This window comes from Punica granatum, chromosome 6, assembly GCF_007655135.1.
Source record: "Punica granatum isolate Tunisia-2019 chromosome 6, ASM765513v2, whole genome shotgun sequence".
Classification (NCBI taxonomy): domain Eukaryota; kingdom Viridiplantae; phylum Streptophyta; class Magnoliopsida; order Myrtales; family Lythraceae; genus Punica; species Punica granatum.
In genome coordinates, this window is record NC_045132.1 from 28,123,335 (window position 1) to 28,142,593 (window position 19,259).

The 19,259-nt window shown below is 39.6% G+C and overlaps 4 protein-coding genes across 6 annotated transcripts; all 4 read right to left on the reverse strand.

The window, feature by feature from the left end:
- Positions 1–979: 979 nt before the first annotated feature.
- LOC116210323 (protein CHUP1, chloroplastic) lies at positions 980–3,601 on the reverse strand. Its single transcript, XM_031544185.1, has 5 exons — positions 2,742–3,601; positions 2,263–2,579; positions 2,008–2,119; positions 1,356–1,514; positions 980–1,204 (listed from the first exon to the last, which is right to left on the reverse strand). Exons 1-5 carry the CDS (start codon positions 3,465–3,467, stop codon positions 1,142–1,144), a joined length of 1,377 nt encoding a protein of 458 aa, XP_031400045.1. The 5' UTR covers positions 3,468–3,601; the 3' UTR covers positions 980–1,141.
- A 4,147-nt stretch (positions 3,602–7,748) lies between these two features.
- Positions 7,749–8,577, reverse strand: LOC116212330. Its single transcript, XM_031546880.1, has 2 exons — positions 8,392–8,577; positions 7,749–8,060 (listed from the first exon to the last, which is right to left on the reverse strand). Exons 1-2 carry the CDS (start codon positions 8,575–8,577, stop codon positions 7,749–7,751), a joined length of 498 nt encoding a protein of 165 aa, XP_031402740.1.
- Positions 8,578–9,702: 1,125 nt separating this feature from the next.
- On the reverse strand, positions 9,703–16,241 carry LOC116210797 (ran-binding protein 1 homolog c-like). 3 transcript variants are annotated; one of them, XM_031544851.1, is made up of 10 exons: positions 15,838–16,241; positions 15,554–15,705; positions 15,255–15,380; positions 14,532–14,690; positions 11,994–13,842; positions 11,362–11,524; positions 10,552–11,251; positions 10,341–10,458; positions 10,178–10,237; positions 9,703–10,070 (listed from the first exon to the last, which is right to left on the reverse strand). In XM_031544851.1, exons 1-5 carry the CDS (start codon positions 15,987–15,989, stop codon positions 13,610–13,612), a joined length of 822 nt encoding a protein of 273 aa, XP_031400711.1. In that variant the 5' UTR covers positions 15,990–16,241; the 3' UTR covers positions 9,703–10,070; positions 10,178–10,237; positions 10,341–10,458; positions 10,552–11,251; positions 11,362–11,524; positions 11,994–13,609. The 3 variants fall into 3 exon arrangements, with proteins under 3 accessions (XP_031400711.1, XP_031400712.1, XP_031400714.1); XM_031544852.1 differs by having other exon boundaries at positions 11,989–13,842; XM_031544854.1 differs by lacking the exon at positions 14,532–14,690.
- On the reverse strand, positions 9,972–10,819 carry LOC116212331 (pyruvate decarboxylase 2-like). The gene is made up of 5 exons (XM_031546881.1): positions 10,804–10,819; positions 10,552–10,618; positions 10,341–10,458; positions 10,178–10,237; positions 9,972–10,070 (listed from the first exon to the last, which is right to left on the reverse strand). Exons 1-5 carry the CDS (start codon positions 10,817–10,819, stop codon positions 9,972–9,974), a joined length of 360 nt encoding a protein of 119 aa, XP_031402741.1.
- Positions 16,242–19,259: the final 3,018 nt, after the last annotated feature.

A 19,259-nucleotide genomic window follows, 5' to 3' on the forward strand; every position in this document is an offset into this window, starting at 1 on the left:
AAGAATGAACATTATTATAATGAGTTATCAATTGAATTTTTTTTTGACAATGACCAAGGACAAATCACGTGCAATACTCGGACTTATCGGCTAGTTCAATTTAACTGAAGCGAACACAAGTTATATTATAATAATAATATAAAAAAAAACTTGAATTGAATTGATGACTGAATTTCTTTCTTTTTTAAAAAAACTTTTTGTTATTTTTTGGCAAAAATAAAAAAAGGGAAGTGTGAGAAAAAGTTTTTCTTTTTTCTTTTTAAGCCAAATTAATGTGATGAAGAGGAATGCGTCTTAGTGTAGTGGCATAAGATGCCGACTCGAAAGTTCAATAGGCCCGATTCTAGGTTCAAGCAAGGCCAATCCATTCAAGGGATAAAACTCTGTCATAATATATTTTCTTCAATCACAAGACTCTCACTGGATATCTTACTTTAGGGGAATAAACATTGAATCGCCTAAAGTCAACCCATTAGTAAAAACTCTATTTCAATTTATTACTATTTTGAGTAGTCTCTTTTTATTTAACGTTGAATTTTGGAAATGTCCTTATCTTTTATTTTTTTTATAATAAGACCGTAGCCGAAGAATATACTTATTTTTTCCCGTGAAATGCAAATTTACATTGATTACATAATTATTTTAATGAATATCGAACCCCAACAACAAGTAGAGTGTGTATATTTAAAATTAGTAGAACTAAAGGCCTATTATATCACAATCTAATTAGAAACATTGAGAATTCAATCTAAGATTAAAGCAGAAAAAAATTATTAGCGTTGATACCATATGAAATATTAATTAGTATATTTGTTTGAAAAATTGGAATCATTTAGTATTAATCGAGAGTTTATAAGTGTTATAACTAAATAGTTTTATCATTAGTTTCAATTATACTATATATATATATATATATATATTAGTTATTACGCAAACTATCACGATAAAGTAAAAAAAAATTAATAAGAAGATTTTTAGGTTCATGGGATCGCGCGAAATAATACTCTAGTTAATAGAATAGCCCCTGCACTGCAGCTTCCATATCAATATATTTGGCTCGATCGGGCGGCCAATTAAGTACGTTCTGTACTAGTGGTTACAAAAATTCAATTAATTAATTGATCCCTCCATCCCTTTCTCCTTATTTGAATTTTTTTAGTTCTTCAAATGCCTGGATTGTCTCTTCATCAAAGCCTCCTGCGAACTGAAGAATGTGTGCACATACGTTGAAATATTATGATCAGCAGTATATATGCCAACAAAGACACTTTAATGGAGGTCTGTTTTTAATTACTGATGAGTGATGAGCAGGAGCATACCATAATTAGCAATAGTATAGTATAGTATAGTATTACCTGGTGTACTCGGTACGCAAATCGAACTCCTTGGAGCAGTAGGTTGAGGTTGCCTTCTACTGATGAGCAAGAGCAACCATTAGTATTACTTTCCCCACGCAGTTCTCTTGCTACCCTTTTCATGTACTCTTTCCCCAGTCTCAATGAGCTTAGTTTCATCTGGATGGGTATTAGATCGGAAAAAAGCAAGCGACCCTTAATTAATAAGCCTGATCTGACCTGATGGTTAACTAATTGAGAGACCAAAAAAGTGCATATAATGTACCATCCATCTACTTCTAACTGGTTAATGCAAATCATCTCTTATCTCTTAGCTAATAAGCGATCGGCAGAGTAGTGCTGTGCTGTGCAGTGCAGATGGTGTTCTCATCTCACGGACAACACTGTTATATATATATATATATATATGCCTCAGTCACAGGGCACCTTGTAGAATGGCTACTAGCTCGTTTCGATTCATCTCTACTTCTTCTTCCTACTAACTGAAAAAGTCGAGATATATATAAATAAATATAGAAAGAATCCTTTTCCTCGGGGGACATTTGTCCTTAAATGACATTTAATTAAGAAGATTGAGCTGTCCCCAGATCCTTTTTTTTTTCGGCTTAGTGCATCATTGCCGAAGCCACAGTTCAGTTGTCGAGTATTATACCTGACCAACTAGTCCTGTATCCTGCATCCATTGCCAAGGGATCTGGAACTCTCTGTACCTCTTACTCGTGCTGTCCCTCACACGCTCCATGTTATTGATGCTCCCTTCCAACCTGAAAAAAAAAAATAAAAATATATATATATATATATATATATTGCCAAGTACAACACACACACCTGATCCCGCATTAATTTCACGTTCCTGAGTGGACTAACCAATTAGCTATCCCATCTAAAAAAATTTATACATGCTCGCCTGTCTTGCAGTGCTTGCATCCGTCTTAATGCACTCGTCAAAGGTTCCTTCGGGTTGTCCCTGAACGATGTCACTTCAGAATCAAGATTTCTGAGGTCTCGGTAGCTGAAAGCTGCTTCCCTCATCGCGTCCGCTTTCCGCTCTGGCCACTGTGGGAAATGCTTCAGCACCGCCCTTTCATCCACCAAGGATGAGAGCTCCTCATCCAGCCATTTCACAAATGTCTCCACGTCGGAAATGTCTTTGAAGGCTGCAGAATCCACTTCTTTGATTAAGAAATTGATAAACTGACCTTGCCTCTCAACTTCTGATTTGATCTGCCCATCGAACGGAGGCTCGTGTTAGCTTAGCTGATGAGTAGTTGTTAAAAGAAAAAAAAAAAAAAAAAAAAAAAAGAGAGAGAAAGAATTGTAAGCCACGATGGACGGACGGACACGGAGTGATGTATCATAGCCAGCGAGGTATATATGTATACTCACAGCCGAAAGATAGGTGGATCGATTTTCGATTTCCCCGATCATATTCCTGTTGAATATAACTGCTGGAGCCCCTGCTGGGTTCGATTTGTTGTCGGTGCACGCGTCTTTCCTGGTAAGGGAACGGTACAACTCCACAACTTCAGGCACTCGGCGCACTGCCCTGGTCCCGACTGACGACTTTGATGGTGGTGGGGGCGGTGGGGGTGCGGGTGCAGGCGGCATCTTCTTTCCGTTCATTTCCTTGAGGGAATTAGACGGAAAAGCAATCGGCTTCGGTGGCGGCTTGGGTACTCTGTCTGCTCTTTCTTTTCCGGGCACAAAATCCAGCTTCGATTTTAAACACAAGTTGTCCGTCTCTATTCTTAGATGATGTTGATCGAATGCATTAGCAGGAGGAGGAGATGGCTTCTGCTGAGCCTGAGATGCGAGGAGGAGGGCATTCTCAGTGTCGATGGAGCTGTGTATCTTCTTCCAGAGAAGGGATTTCCTCTCATTGTCATGTGCTCTGAGAGCGCTTATCTGTGATTTCAGGCGTGCCACTTCTTTCCTCAATTCCAGGTTATCTTTCTCCAGGGAGTCATTCCTTTGTAGAGAAGCTTCAAGCTCCGTTCTGAGGATCAAGATGATGTCGGAGCCATCTTCGTCTCCACCTCCAGTTCCATGCGGTGGTGGTGGTGGTGGTGGTGGTGGCGGTGGCAGCGGCACTGTTAGTTCTTGCCTTTTCATCCCAAAGCGGGAGGCAAAGACGACTGTGTGTGCTGGACTTTGGGGCAAAGGAGGCAACTACTGAAGAGTAGTGGTTGATGGATGGATCTTTCATTTATAGCCTGCCTTGTTTCTGAAGTAAAGTCTAAAGTGTGATGCTTCTTCTTTCATATGTTTTTAAGTTAAAATTAAAAAACGCCCTTTCACATACAACCATGTTTAATTAATGGCCTTCTTGTACGTACGATATATTTATATACTCACGCTCACGCTCATGCACATCGAGGGGATTGATGAATATCGCATTCTCTTTGTGTTAGGGCTTTCATTATATTCATCAATATGCTTTGGTGTATGCTTGGGGGTGATTATCATGTCGACCTTCATATCTATTCGATTGGATGGGTAGGCGAGATGGATCCTGGGATCGTTGGCGCATGCACGCGCGCGCGCCCACACACTCACACACACACATATATATGCATATATATAGCGAGCAGTGGCCTAGCTAGCTAGCTAGCTAGCTACTGGCATTGGGTGATGGATGGTATTGGTAGGCACAAGGAAGGACGCTGCAAGCAAGCAAAGAAAAGCAAGCTTATATGTTCATATTGATAGGTGTACCGTGCCATTTACTTCTTTGCTCGTCATTTTGTGTGATTTTGATTTGGCTGGTTGGATTTGATTTGGAGGTCAGAGTTGAAGTCAAGCTGGTCTGGTCAGGTCAGGTCAGGTCAGGCCAATGAGAGAAATTATATAGGCCAGGCCAAGCCATAAATTACTAACTGATGGCAAGCTTCCATCAGATCTCTGACATGCCCTGCCCCTGCCCCTGCACCTGCCCTGCCCCTGCCCCTGCCCCTGCCCAGGTAAACAAACATAACATTCCTCGACTGGATGTCCTCTCCTCTATTTTCCCAAGTGTTAGTTAATTGGCTAAGGAATCAAATGTGGAATGGCATGTTCCATCATCTTTCATTATATTATTTGTTTCTGAAGCAAAATATATATGAAGGAAGTGGGAGGGGGGTAAAAGAGAAGAGAAAGAGGAGAGAGAGATTCTGTGGCGGTGAAGGATGCTGACAATAGAAAAATTAAAAGGAAAAGCGAAAGCAGCTCTGATTACTACTCTTTATCTAACCACAGTGAGAATGAATGAGAAATGTTTGAACGAGATCTGCGCTATTTCTTAACTTTGCCTTTCGCACCCCCCCGCCATGCCAACCCCTTCTCTTTTTCGCAACAAAAGAGAAGAAACCATGCAAAGATTTTATATATATATATATATATATTCTTGTTCTCAAACATCATAATATATTATCAAAGAGTATGTAGCGCTGTGATGTATGTCTTTATCTGGTGATCAAAAGGTCCCCAATTTGATGTTCATGTGGGACTACTCATGTTCCTCTATTAAATATTTATGATTTCTATTTTATTGTATTAAGTTCATGAACCACACTCTATTATAATGGAAAAAAAAAATCACAAGAACTGACCCTGCAAATTCGATGAAATCCATATGGCATCTCCTCGCATGTTACGGACCGTAGTCTTGCATGCCTATTATTAACTAGCTAGCCTAAGCCATCCACATAACTAATTGTTTTCAGGTTGTCTTCTATTACGATACTACTCTCCCCGGCCCTCTCCAGCTATATACCTCGAAAGGTATAGCTAAAGCTCCGTAAGACACCTACTGTGCTACGTAAAAAGCCCGCGATTAGAATGATTGACGGCATAAGATGACGACCTCTCCTCTTCAATACTCATCCTACAGCTCAATTTGGAGCCCATGCACATGCCCATGGTATGTAGAGATTGAACATTAATTGACGCAAGCAAAAGCTGGTCTGAGATGGAGGAGTAGGAGAAGTCCAATCCATCGCTTTCGAAGCCCGTTCTTAATTCGAATTCCCTTAAGACCAGGGAATTCGATCCCCATGGAGGTATATATAGTTAGCTAGCTGTCTAGCGAGCTATATATATATATATATATATAACTTGGTTCGACTTCTTGTTGACTAAAGGTATTATTATAGGTGACGCCTGGCTGATATATTAATTGGTAGCGACTTGGTACCTAATTAATTAATGCTCGTGATGGTTAACCACACAATCCCCCACCAGTAATTTCATATATTGCTAATTTTAACAGTCCTGTCCTGTTTTTGCCCCGAGACCAAGGGAACACCAATACTTTTGTCATTATTATTATTTTAAATTTCCCTTACTTTGAGAAGAGTGGACACAATATTCAGTCCGCTTGCTTCAATTAATTCATCTTTGATTGGTCATCCTTGTTCTTTGATTACCTATCCAACAGGACAGAACAGAACAGACAATTGCAGTATTTATTTATTGAGGCAGTTGCAGTTGCAGTGCTTTAAAAATATAAATTACACGCTATTCACTTATTCATTTTACACCGTTTTTACTCTTGATATATTTTTATCAACAATTAATTTCAAATGTTAACATTTCGTCTAACATTTATATCATTCTGTAACAAAAAAGTGACATGACATATAACGCCGTTCATGAATTTTCCATCATAAAAGTTAACGAATGGTATAAATGTTAGACGAAATGTCAATATTTGAGACTTACTGATGACAAAAATATATCGAGGTAAAAACGGTAATAAATGAATAAGTGAATAATAATAGTGATAGTCTACTTAAAGTTATATGAATAGAATCGCTGAGGGCCCTTTGCAGTTGTGGATTTTCCCATGGTTTCTATTGGATCGTGAGCATTTGGCTTTTCCTTCGATTTCCACTTTGTATTATATTGTTAATTGTTACTGTTCTAGTTTCTATGTGAATGTAATGCTGCAAATTTGATATCAGCACAAGCTGATCCCGTTCCATCACTGCTCGACCTTATGTAGGCTTTGGTCCATTTATCTTGAGCGACGCAGCCCAGAGATGACGCGTGCATACATATATATGTGTGTGCGTGTGTGCGCGAGCCAAGGACAAATATGTGATATTTGTAGGGATTGCTCTCCATTGACAATTTGACCGCCACGTAAAAAACCATTTTGATTTGGACACGAATCACATACCATTAAAAGGTAAAGCATGCAGTTATAATATATTTTAATTTGAGGAGATTTCAGAGCTGCTAAAATTAAATAAGGGAAAATTCTTGAGTTTTGTGACTGAATATTCAATCGCGGCTCCCGTACGAAACATTATTCTTCTTGTACGAATCGTTATTATCCAAGTATGAAAATATTTTCTACAAAAACGTAAATCGATTGATTGTTTTATAGAAATGTTTTCGTTTTTGGAGAATAGCATTTCATACGATGAGAATAACATCTTGTATAAATAGGAAAAAGCTAAAAGTGACTGAACATTCAACCACCAAACCCAAGAAACGCCCTAAATGAGGGGTTGGGATCAGTGACCTTTACCTTATTTTAGGACTAGAGCTAGCATACTAGGAACATATTATAGGAAGATCAGCATGCAATTGCAGGGGTAGTCCCCTGTCCTGATTTATTCCGGGCCTTATTATATAGAGATTTCGAAAGGGAGTGTTATTCCAGACCATGGAAAGACGACTAACTTCTTTACTTTTACCAACTTGGCCGGGTCTATTTTATCAGGGCTTTGCTTGGATTGCTAGTTTGGCATAAAAGTATTAGTCAGTGATCGTTTCTGTAGCTAGCCTAGAGCTAGGTAATATTCTCCCAATCTAAGACCATCTCAAGCAAGAGAGACTCCCCAAGTCTCATGTAGGCTCATCCTTGCCACAAATACGTCATATCATTCCACTAATGCTAAGCCGTTGGGCGCATCATCATAAGAGGAGAGCGGATTGAAGTTCGCATTATACATATCCCTATCATCCTCAACAATCATATTATGGATTATGATGCAAAGCTCTCATAATTATTCCATGCTTCTCATCACGATCGAGCAAGCCCACATATAATTGCGAATCGAGAGTACAACACTCTGAATGCACGCTCCAAGTCTTTTTGTGCTCCTTCTTGATATTTTGTAACCAATTGTCTCTTCTCTTCTTGTGATCGGGGGGTTGTTTTGACGAACATTGCCCATTCGGGGTATATACCATAAATAATACTGCATGATATAGTTGTTGCCGTTGACAGTGTAATTTATCTTGAGAGCGGGACCTTTTAGCACATCATTGATCAGGCTAAAACGTTGATGTCATCGTTTGACCTGGACACTCCAAAAAATGCAAGCCATATTCAGAGGTCAATTGAAGCCACTGCTTCAAGTATTAAGGTCAGAGATCCATGTGATCCCTGTACATACTGTACTAAGCTTTCGAGCAGTTTTTCCACTGCCAGTGCATGCAGTCAATGTTGCCCATCATACCAGAGAAGCCACGGGCATCTCCTATCCATAGCAAGCGTTGGACATCGTCTGCATTAGGCCTTCCCAAGTATGGACCCTTGAAAATCGAGAAAATGCGGTGGACGAACTTTTCCAAACATTCGATTGCGGTGCTCTCCCTTAGGCGGAGATAGTCTTTAACGGTGTCAATTGCTATTTTGTATGCTAACATACGCATGATACCCATGCATTTTTGCAACGGGGATAAGCCTGCGTTGCCTTTTGCATCGAACCTCTACTGGAAATATGGATTAAGACTTGAGAGGTTATGGACAATGCGAAGGAACACATGTTGTCGTATTCGGAATCTTCGCCAGAATGTCTGAGGAGGGTATATCGGCTCCTCAGGCGAAATAGTCCTTCATAAGGTGTTGGTGTCCTACAACGCGGTCTCTGTTTACTATCCTCTTACAATAGGTGTCCCTACTACATCTTCTTAAGGAGTTCAAGGCACTGTTATTATGTATCATCAAACAACAACTCTTCCATCTAGTCCAAGGGATCCCAAGAGAGGTAGTCGAGTTGATCAGGGTTTCCAGCCATGTTTAGAGGATGGAAGCAACAACCTTTTCAGCTTTTGATTTTGCTTCGTTCTCTCTCTTGGCTGCTTCTTTGCCTTGTGGACGAACTAGACAGTCTATATCCGCATCCTCGTTTGTTGGCTCATTGGTGTTGGACGATGTCGTATACCCTTGGAAGCATTTGTCATTGTCCACTTTGAACCTCCATCTGGATTTATAAGACTTCTCCATTTCGGTTCCCTCCGAAGTATATTCCAATCCAACTCCATAGTGAATTTTCCTTGTGCTTTTGGAAATATAGCATATGCGCCATCTCTATTACCTTGTCTTGATTTGTTCTGCTTGGATGATGATGATCAGATGCTTCCCGGAATCTGTTGAAAGTCGCGCAGCCCTCGTTGATCTTATACCAGCATTGCTTCAAAGCGTTAATTGTTTTCTTTGCGAGGTTGGGTTATTTCCGCGACAATATTGGTGACTGTTACTCCGGAATGTAGTAGCGTTTTGATCGTCGTCGACCATGGGATCTTTCCCAAGATTTAGCCAGCCACTGATTAATAGTTGATTGTCTTCACACCGCCATTTACCACTAGTGCAGACAACTGTCTCTTCAACTTGAACATCATTTTCGTTGAGGTCGATACCCTCTAGGCCACCGCTGGGAAATTAAGTGCATGGTGAAGTCGGGATTATATGTGGGGATTGATCAGATTCAGCATTAGCACTTCCAGATGCCGAATCCGCGACACCCATAAATTGGGAGGATGAACACGTATGTCCGTGAGGTGGGTTAAATGGGACGGGGTATGGGAAATTGGGTGAATAATACAGACGATGATAATTTGGATGGAGCAAATTGGAAATTTCAAAATTATGATTCGGGGGTTTTGAGAGTTAGAAGAAGGATTTTGGGGGAAGTTCTATTTTTACATGTAATACCTGAAAGCATTCCATTTTTCTTTTTGTCTAAGAATTAAGAAGAAGAATGTAGAGAGTAATTAGGGGTGAAATTCCAATGCCCAGAAATCTGGCCGTTGGCGTCAACAGCCTCCCTGAGTGGTCTCTCTGCAGATAGACCGGTCTCAACGCGTGGAGACATCTCTAGCGGCAAGAGACGCGCGCGCGCCACCCTCTCCACGGCTGCTTCGCCACTGGAGCTGGTCGAATAAATTAAAGAAGAAAAAGAAAGGAAATAATCGTACTTCTTGTGTGCTTGGAAGGGGCTCGTACGCTCATTCAGGAGGAAAAGAAATACCAGGGCGGGAAGGTTTCCTTTGCGGAGTTAATTCCCCCCCGTCAGTTGATGCTTGTTCTCTACCGTCCCTTCAATATGGCAAGTCTTCTTGGAGATTTTAATTAAGATTAAATTCCAAACCAGGAAAATCTTTCATACGCAACTTCGCTTGCACTTATTCAAATCATCCGGCCATGACCAGGAAAAGGAGCCGGAAGTCAATGAAACTATAGAGGCCTTCTATATCTGGTTGATAGTTTCCGTATCCTAATTAATTAACTCGAGGTGATTTTTCCACAACTCTTTTCCTTTTCTCTACTACTGGGGATTCTGCAGGCGGCTATTAACAGCACAGACCCCGGAACCCCACTAAAGCAGTTCTTTGTTGGTATCATCCTCGTGAACAATCACTTCTATGAAGTACGAAGCAATCCTTCTTCTCCCCTGTGGCAGTTGCAATCGACTCTGTGAGCTCCCCTACTGTACGAACCTGCACCATAAGATGAGCATAAACGACTCCCTCGCAAGTCATGATCTGCTTCCTCTCATTTGATTCGGCACGCATGTAACAATCAGACGACTGAAACCCAAACAAACCTTCGCAGTCCAACAGTTGCCTCCATCATTGTGGACAGTTGACACATCTTGTGCGGTCACCTGACACAAACAGAGACATAAATTTATTTATTTAACAGCACAGTTATTTTAACACATCAAGTTCAGAGAGTTTCTGTTCGTTCAGCTGTGACATTTGCTAGACCTGGAAGCTTCCATCACTAAAGCAAGCAATCACCCGTTTTTCTGGCACGGACTGTGCGTAACCGAGTGTTGCCCCAACAGACCACCCAATGAAACCGTATTGCATTTGGATCTTGTACCTGCAACACCAACTTCTTTCACTCTTACTCTTTTCCTCTTTCCTCAACTCCTAAGGACAGCAGGAATCAAAGGTTTTATGTATCCATGCTTACCCACATCCTTCAGGCAGCTTAAGCTTATGGCGATTAAACCATGAATCACCCGTCTCAGCAATCACGGCTGTTTTGTGCGAAAGCATCCTCTATATTCGTTGGAATAGTACATTGACCCTCGGCGACTCGTCAAGCTCGCACTTGAGTGGGACCCCATAAGGAAAGAAGATCCGACAGTAGCTTTCATAAGTGGTGCCATTTTACTTGACCCCCATGGAGAGGGCCTGCAAGAAATCCTTCATCAGGACTCACCCGAAGGCAGGCCCATTACCGACCACAACCCGATCAGGCTGGACGATGATGGCCTTCTCTTTCTTGAGGAGGAGGGAGTAGCCCACAGAGCTGTAGTCTTAAATATGGGGCCAGCGAATAGGTAGGCATTGGTGGACTCAACGATCTTGGCGGAGAAGTGGAGAGCGAATAGGTAGGCATTGGTGGACTCAACGATCTTGGCGGAGAAGTGGGTCCTGACGGCTCCCCAATAGGTCCCAATGAATCGAGGGTGGTGCTCAGGGACTAGCCCTTTAGTGGAGGGCATTATGCCACGGGATAGCCACAGGCATTAGCCAACTCGATGAAGGCATCATAAGCATTGGATGGACGAAGCTTCGGCCCTCCCGCCATGACAGGCTTGACTGCATTGCTCAGAAAGGTTGCTGTGGCCTCCACGGCAGCTTTGAGGCCCACCTTGTTGCTGAGTCTGAGAGATTGATTCAAAGGAAGAATGTCAAAATTGGCTATATGATTCATGCAATGCATACATAATAAATTAGGAAAATGGGAGTGTAAAAGTGAAGTAAACGCTTTTACCTGGGAGAGAGAGCAAAGGGATGGGGTCTCGGCTGAAAGTAGAGTGAGGGAGGCATGCTAAGTTGCAGATGATGCTTATGTAAAACGGCTCACATTCTTTCAGAGCTGTTGAGATGGCTCCGTCGATCTGCTTGTGTGCGTCTTCCAAGTTATTCACCCCAGCCTACACAAAATCCAGTTGGACCTACAATCAATTGCATTGCTTGCATTTCCTAACTAACCTCGTTAATTTCCTTTATTCAACATGTTGAGCTTGACTTAAAAGGCTTATTTCATTTTACTTTTACCATCAACATTACCCAGAGGGATTGTTGTCTGGTCTCGTTTCGTCTCCTCCAAGAAATATCCTACCCGAACAATATGTTATTTGTATTGCTGAGCACGGATTTGATTCAAAATAAATCTCATCAATGAATGAACATTCCCATCAATCATTTGCCTCATTATTTTTTTCGACTGCTCCTAATAAATAAATAAACCCGAGAAGCTGTTTTTTTAGCCCACATGCATTAAGTAAGAGAAGAGAATTCATTCATTCATTCATTCATGCATTGGGTGGTTGGATCGACCGATCCATAATATATATATATATATAAATGAATAAGTGTGTGCCTGTAGATCTGTTACCTCACCTTGTAGCACGTGACTATCTGGAAGCAGCGCAGTTCCTGGGTGAAATCGGGCAACCCAGTGGTGTGATGGAGGATCCTGTTGGTCCCGTTGTCGGTGTTGGGGCCTCTGACACGATGCAGATCACCGAAAGGTTCTCGCTGTGAGCCCCAGCAATGGCATTGAGGATGCTGAGTCCGACGGTGAAAGTGACAACACAGTCGCCGACCCCACGGGAGCAAGCAAAGCCATCAGGGTCATAGCCGGCATTGAGCTCGTTTTGCAGCAGCTAGTCGATGTTGGTGAGGCTGGGCTCGGTGATAAGGTGGTCGAGGAGGGTGAGGTTGAAATCACCAGGAAGAGCAAGCGCCGTTTTGGGAGAGGCAGCAGACGCCGTTGTTGGACGGCTTGGAAGAGCTGAGGTCCAGAGAACCCCGCAGTATTTGTTTCCAAATATATTGCTCAATTCAATGCCATCTTCATCTTCTTCATTATTGCCCCTTCTCCCCCACATCCCATCCATCTCAGTCACGGTCACAGTACAAAAGGAAATATATATATTTAAGTCAATTGGCAATTTTGGCTTTACAATTAACTTATTATTATTTTAGGTAAATTAACTTATCATTAGTTACGAACGCGGGAAATGAGGAGTGACAGTAAAAAAGAGCATTTCTCTCCTCTTTACTATTCTTGGGGGATAAGATTTGGACCCACTCCCCTCCCATCCACATATATATCTTCTCCTCACTAAGCCGAGGACGGACTGGAGGATATATGTTAATCGAAAAGAACTCATTATTTCTTTCTTTCTTCCTCTCCCTCCCTCCCCACCCCCCCCCCTCTTCAAATGTGCGGACTATTTTATTCTTTTACATCCTATAGAATAGAAATCTCCCTATACATGTATGTCATACATAATGTTCAAGAAATGTCTTATCATTGATGCATCGCAATTGCATATGAAACTCTATTATTCCATTGATATGATCTCGAATCCCCGTGGTGTGCACAAAGTAACATATCGATCCTCCTTCTATGTCCTCTTCTTACATAATATAATATGATCGCTCAGTGGTTCCTCCCCTCCACATCATAAACGTAGCTTTGGCGTTATATGTGAATATGGAACTCTGCCCTAACTCTAAGACGGGGAGGGGATCTATAATGAACAGTTTGAGGTCGTCTCTAGAAGGAAATTATCGACAATCTCTTCAAGTGCGCAAAGTCGAATTCATATCAATGAATAATTTGAATATCCCCACAACAAAACCTGCTTGTTCATAACAACGTAATTATCTTTGGGTGCAACCTTTGTTGACCAAGCACAGACTAACAACTCAGTAATAACTAATAAATGACTAGTATTCCGGAGGCCCCTCTTGAAAAACTTTTGACAAACCCAAACCAGACACCCAACCCTTGACATGCAAACACAAGACTCCAATGTCTGGAACCGACCAACCATTGACAAGCCAATGAAACTTAACAAGGACCAAACCACACAGTTCCTGCCCATAAATCAAGACTCACGTATGATTTTCACCCGGCACCAACATGGAAACAAAGTCAAGGGGCGAAAAGAGGTTGGAAAACTACCTCCTCAAATTACCAGTGGTTTCTCGACATTGCATCCTCCTCAAGATGAGGAAGCAAGTTCACTTTTCTTTTCCACATCGGCTTTCCGGGGGTCATATTTACTCTCCTCCTTGCCTGCAGCAGGTACATCCTCCCCAGCTTTATCTACAGTCGCCTTTTCCTGGACAGTCAACTTTTCAATGAGGCCAGCAGCTGAAGTGGCATCCATGTTTTCCTCTTTCTTCTTTTGAGATTCAGCAATTTCTGTGACCATCTCCATAAAGGTTTTGCAGTCTGCACAAGACAGAGCATAAGTATTTTATAAGCACATGATAAATCTTTCCAAGGAAATTAATGTACTTGGTGGATACATCAAACAAACCACCCCCCCCAATAAAAAATAAATAAAAAATAAAAAGAACTTGCACCATCAACTAATCTTTTCCACTCTGGCCTATCAGACAAATAATCCGAACTGATTACACTATAAAATACTGATTATATTGCTAATGAACCAATAACTCCATGGCATAACCAAGAAAATGACAGTGCAAGCTTTTCAAACCTCTGCACAGCAGTCGAGCAGATGGCCAGGTTAATACATGTCAAGAATTGTGCCATAGCTGTATGCAACTACAAAAACCACAGTTCAAGAGTAACAAACGGCAATAAACAAGCCCACTTCATAGCTTTAAATAAAGCAATTACCTAAAACTGCAAGCGTCTTAATCTAATAACATATGAAAATAACATCAAGGGACAACTAACATGCATATATAAACATCGAAGTACCACTAACACACATATATAACACTAATTCTTCATCTTACATCTTAAACAGCCTATTATCCACATCAGAAAAAAGTTTGTCACCTTCATCCAGATTAAAAAAATTACCGCGTGAGATTTCCAATCACATAGCTAAGGATTGTCATATAACCAATCACCTTCTTACTCAACTATTAGTAAGGATCTAAAAGTACCTATAAGGCAGAGAGGAGCTAATGCTAGCTTATCATAAGAAAAGGCACTTGAACAGCTCAATCTATTAGTCTGGACCAACCCAAGAGTGTTTGTACAACAATAGAGAGGCAGGTGCTTCGGACCTGTTTTCTGTTTGCATGTTGTAGCCGAACAGAATTCTGGAAGAGGAGGAAAATAACTCAGCTACTTAGTGGAAAGCTTGGGAGAACTAGCTATGGTCGTGTAATGCTTGTAAAAAGAAGAGCAAGACTGTAATAGATTGGGAAATCCATGATTAAAGCATCCAAGAGCTATGGTAGAAGTTTGCAGGCCAAGACAGCTGCCGTTAACTCCTATTGGCAATCAGAGAAAATGCTATCAAAAACCAGAAATTCGGCCCATTCAAACTAAGAAGAGCACTCTGTAATGAGACTTGGAGGCCATAGTCATTTTATGGATTCAAAATAACGGCTTCGGTTTATGGGAGGGGAATCAAGGCAGTAACCATACAGCCATGCCCATGACTGATAATAAAGACACGAGCCAAATTCCGTCACTAGATAATCCTCCAAAAAGGGATCATATATCTTGACAGATTATCTCAGCGTAAAAAGCGAAGATCATCAAGTGTTCAAAAGACAATTCGATCTCATCATATATCAGGAAACAATAAACTAAACCTCAATGGCATCTGATCTGAAGAATAAGGGAGGCAGACGGGTTGAGTATGAGTATACACTTACTCTCAATTGATCCAAATCTGACGCAGAAGAGCTCGTCCTTAAGTTCGCCATCAGCAAAATCAGTAGCATGCCAAAGGCAGGATTTATCATTCCCAGAGTGTTCCTGAACTGTCATAGTCGGAAGGACTGGAAGAGCAAAGAAGAAAATACAGATGCCAGATTTCAGCAATGAACCCTTGCTTGCTTAGATTAAGAGGAGGGGAAGAAGAAGAAGAAGAAGAAGAATGTAACAGCAGATCCAGGGGAGAAAGAGAGAGAGAGAGAGAGAGAGAGCTGCCGAATTTATATTTCCGGCGGACCTAAATGATTGGCGCAGATCTTGAGGGTTTTTGATTGCCTCATGACAAGCCGGACCTTGCCGGTTTCCTTGTGTTTCAAAAGCTTAACAGAGCCGGCGCCTCTTTCCTTCCACTGATTTCCATCCTTGTCAAATCGATAGAGCTTCGCTTTTCTGATGGAAAGGAAACGGTAGGAAGATCAGAGAACACATGTAAGGAAACTGAGGAATTCGGAGAACATGGATATGAGAAATCGCGAGGAGGAAGACAGACATGAACGGTGAATAGCGAGGGAGGAGACATACAGATCGAGGATGGCGTCTTCGTCTTCTTCGCCGGTGGTGACAGCAACTTCCTCGAGCTTGACAATGGGGGCGACCTGAGCACCGGTGTCCTCGTCGTCGGCGGCGGCATCCTCTTCTTCCCTGTGCTCATGCTCCGGTTCGGTGCTAGCCATTTTGAAGAATGATGGAGCAGACTCTACGGTGAGAAATGGAGTGTCAGAGAGACAACTGGGGACCGGAATTGATCGAGAGAGACTGAGAGCGATCGGATACTTCGGCAGCCTCGGCCTGAGGAAGAAAAAGAATAAGAATAAGAATTAGAGGAGGGTTACGAGGGTCTTAAGGAAGAGCAGAGCGTCACTGAAAGAGTAAATATATCCGGGTATTAGAATAAATAGATAGATGGATTGTCGAAAAGGAAATGGAGGAGGCTGGCACAGGCACTTACAATAATAATAAAATAAGACTAGATTACACATTTTGGTTTAATTTTATCAAATAGTACAAAACATTTTGAATTTTTTCATCACATGTCACGACATTAATTTTCGGTAAAAAAACTTTATGGAAAGCACAAATAGTTAACATTATACCATGTGATAAATAAAATTCAAAATTTGCTTGTTACCTATGAAATTGAAACAAAATTTGATGCCTTGTGAAAAAAAGTAAAAAAAAAAAAAACAAAAAGAGTGTATCATCTAAAATTAGGTTCTTCAAAAATGGCTTTTGCATTATTTGGGTCAATCTATTTTCATTTATCACTTGAGTTTTTAGCGGATGAAATTTGCATCAATTGAGTCCCCTACATTACGTCGTCAACCGGGTCCTTCACGACATTGATTGGGTCAATGATATATTAATTTAGTTTTTTACTTCATCAATTGGGTCCTTGATGTATTAGATACAGATAAATCCCTCTAATACATTAGTCGTGTGTGTATTTGGGGGTGGGGGAGCGCGGGGAGCAAATCGGCTCGGGGGCCTCCGCTTCGACCCCTATCCTAGACTTGGCAAATGGCCTCCGACGACCCATTTGTGAAGAGCGATGGGCCGGGCTAATGGTTGGCGAGAGCCCCACCAAATGGCCTGCACTTATTTTTCTATTATATACCAAATGGGTAAATAATATGATGGCTTGAGCCGCTCGCTTTTCATAGATGCTACTGGGGCGACTTTGCTCCGCCTCTTTACTCTCTAGTTTTTTTTTTTTTTAATGCATTCGGGTTGAGTCCTGCATTCCAAGGGAAAAAAGAAATATATATATATATATATATATATATATAATTGCAAAATGGAGAAGAAAAATTAACGTCATCGCTCCAGTCTTCAAATTCTCTGGCCCCGTTTGTTTTTCCGAAATTTGATTTTAACTTTAACTTTAACTTTAACTCAACACACTACACAACAAAAACACACGTTTCCTAAGTCAAATTTATAACTACATCTCATTTGTCTTTTTCCACAATCAAAATCAAAATCAAAATCAAAGTAACTTTAACTCTGAATCCAAACGGCCCGTCAACTTCTTATGGTCCAACCCTTCACATGCCCATAGCATTAATTAAGCACTTGCTTTTAATATATCATTGACTTTTTTAACCCACAATATCAATTAAACTACGAAAATTCTCCAATAGAAAAAAATAACATAACATTAATTGACCTAAAATATTAATTTAGTCAATGCATAATATAATAGATTTATTATCTAACGATTTATGTATAATTTAATACAAATATATAGTCGAATAATTTATTTGATACTGCCAGAATTTCATTCATAAACTATTGAATCAAAAATTTTTAATCAAAGAATAAAAATAAAAAATAAGTTATGATTAAATGGCGATATATAAGCTCATTTGAAATTAAAACATATTATTATAAAATAACCCATTCTTTAACATGATAAAAATTATAATTAAAAATATTGACAATAAAAAAATCATATTGGATAAATAATTAACCAATTTTAATGTATTTCAAAAGTTAAACTTCAAAATAAAATTAAATATATTTTACATCTTAGTATAATAATGACTTAGTATATCAAATTAATCTCAAATTTGATTTACTAATCAATTAATTCAATTTTTAGGGAATAAAAAATCTATTTGATTATACATTGACTGATCGTAAAAATAAAATCATTTTCAGAATATTAAATAGATAATCAGAACTTTCTTTTATATGTGATTAGATAGTGTCAGAAGCAATTAGTGCACTCCTTCAGTAATCCATTGCCTTGATCGATTCGAAGTTAGGCCACCTACGGTCGACCTTGAGTAAAATACATTAATTTGATTTCATGAAAATAATTTTCCTTAAATTAAAAAATTCAATAAGAATATCAATAAATGACATGAAAAGACAAATTGTTGCCCATATTTAGAAATTTAAATTTATATGTTCAAGACAAAACACTTTTTTTCGGTAGTCAAAACAAAACACTTTAATGAAAAAGGTTACATTGACCATACGATGCACACATGCAATAACAGACTATGTAAATTTGTAATAGTTTAAATTGAAATTTTACATTTTAGGAGTGCTTTATCATGTCTAGAAAATTTAAAGTGAATGAGAATATCGAAGTATTTTTTACAATTCCCATGTTAAAATTTTAAAATTTCATTAGAAAACCATAAAGAATAATAGTATATATTAATTTTGGTTAAAATAACTTCACTGACTTGATTTTATTGTTTTTATTATCAAAATGGATAAATTTAGTGCTAATTTAATAAAAATAAAGTATTTTGATAATTGGAAAAATATATTTTAGTACGAATAGCCCGTGAATTGAATGTATTATTTTAATAGATAATTTTAAAAAATATTTATATGTAAATTATAAAATGGTTGGCATATATTATATCTATTATAATATATATATAAGTTGAAAAATACTTATGAGATGTCGTTTTTCGCGAACTCTCAGTTCGTAGTTAATTGTCTCTTAGCCTGTTCGAGAAATTAAATTGCTAATAAAAAGATTAATGTACCCATCCATTTTGCTTGAAAAATTTAATAATGCTTACCTATTTTGTTTTTTATTTATCCTAAGAGTCATTTTTGAGGGGATAAATATCCATTCATGATATAACAATACATTTGATCCCATCTCATCATATAATACACCCAAAGATTCCCATCAAAGAATCTATAAATACCATTTGCTCTTTTCAACTCTGCCCTCGATCAACATCCTTCCCTAATTCTCAAATGAAAGTTTAAGTTTTTTTTTTTTGGTTACAAGGGAGGCCCAGGGGCCTAGTGCATTGAAATAGAAATTCTAAATATCTAATAAAGGAGCACGGGTAGTCCCACTGGATATGGAACCTGAGACCTTTTGGTTACCAGGCGAAAGGTGTACCACTGTGCTATTCCTTCTCTTGATAATGAAAGTTTAAGTTACATATGATAGGTTATGTAAGAAA

Coding starts and splice junctions, on each gene's coding strand:
- LOC116210323 (XM_031544185.1), bottom strand. CDS start 3,467: ATGAAAAGGCAAGAACTAACAGTGCCGCTGCCACCGCCACCACCACCA. Junction 2,580..2,741: donor GATCCACCTATCTTTCGGCT/GTGAGTATACAT, acceptor TTCGATGGGCAG/ATCAAATCAGAAGTTGAGAG. Junction 1,515..2,007: donor ATACAGGACTAGTTGGTCAG/GTATAATACTCG, acceptor ATACCCATCCAG/ATGAAACTAAGCTCATTGAG.
- LOC116212330 (XM_031546880.1), bottom strand. CDS start 8,577: ATGGAGAAGTCTTATAAATCCAGATGGAGGTTCAAAGTGGACAATGAC. Junction 8,061..8,391: donor CAAAATCAAAAGCTGAAAAG/GTTGTTGCTTCC, acceptor TATTTCCAGTAG/AGGTTCGATGCAAAAGGCAA.
- LOC116212331 (XM_031546881.1), bottom strand. Junction 10,459..10,551: donor AAGCTGCCTGAAGGATGTGG/GTAAGCATGGAT, acceptor TTGGTGTTGCAG/GTACAAGATCCAAATGCAAT. Junction 10,071..10,177: donor GCAACTGTTGGACTGCGAAG/GTTTGTTTGGGT, acceptor CTTATGGTGCAG/GTTCGTACAGTAGGGGAGCT.
- LOC116210797 (XM_031544851.1), bottom strand. CDS start 15,989: ATGGCTAGCACCGAACCGGAGCATGAGCACAGGGAAGAAGAGGATGCC. Junction 15,381..15,553: donor GATCTGCGCCAATCATTTAG/GTCCGCCGGAAA, acceptor TTGCTCTTCCAG/TCCTTCCGACTATGACAGTT. Junction 14,691..15,254: donor CAGATTTGGATCAATTGAGA/GTAAGTGTATAC, acceptor CTCCTCTTCCAG/AATTCTGTTCGGCTACAACA.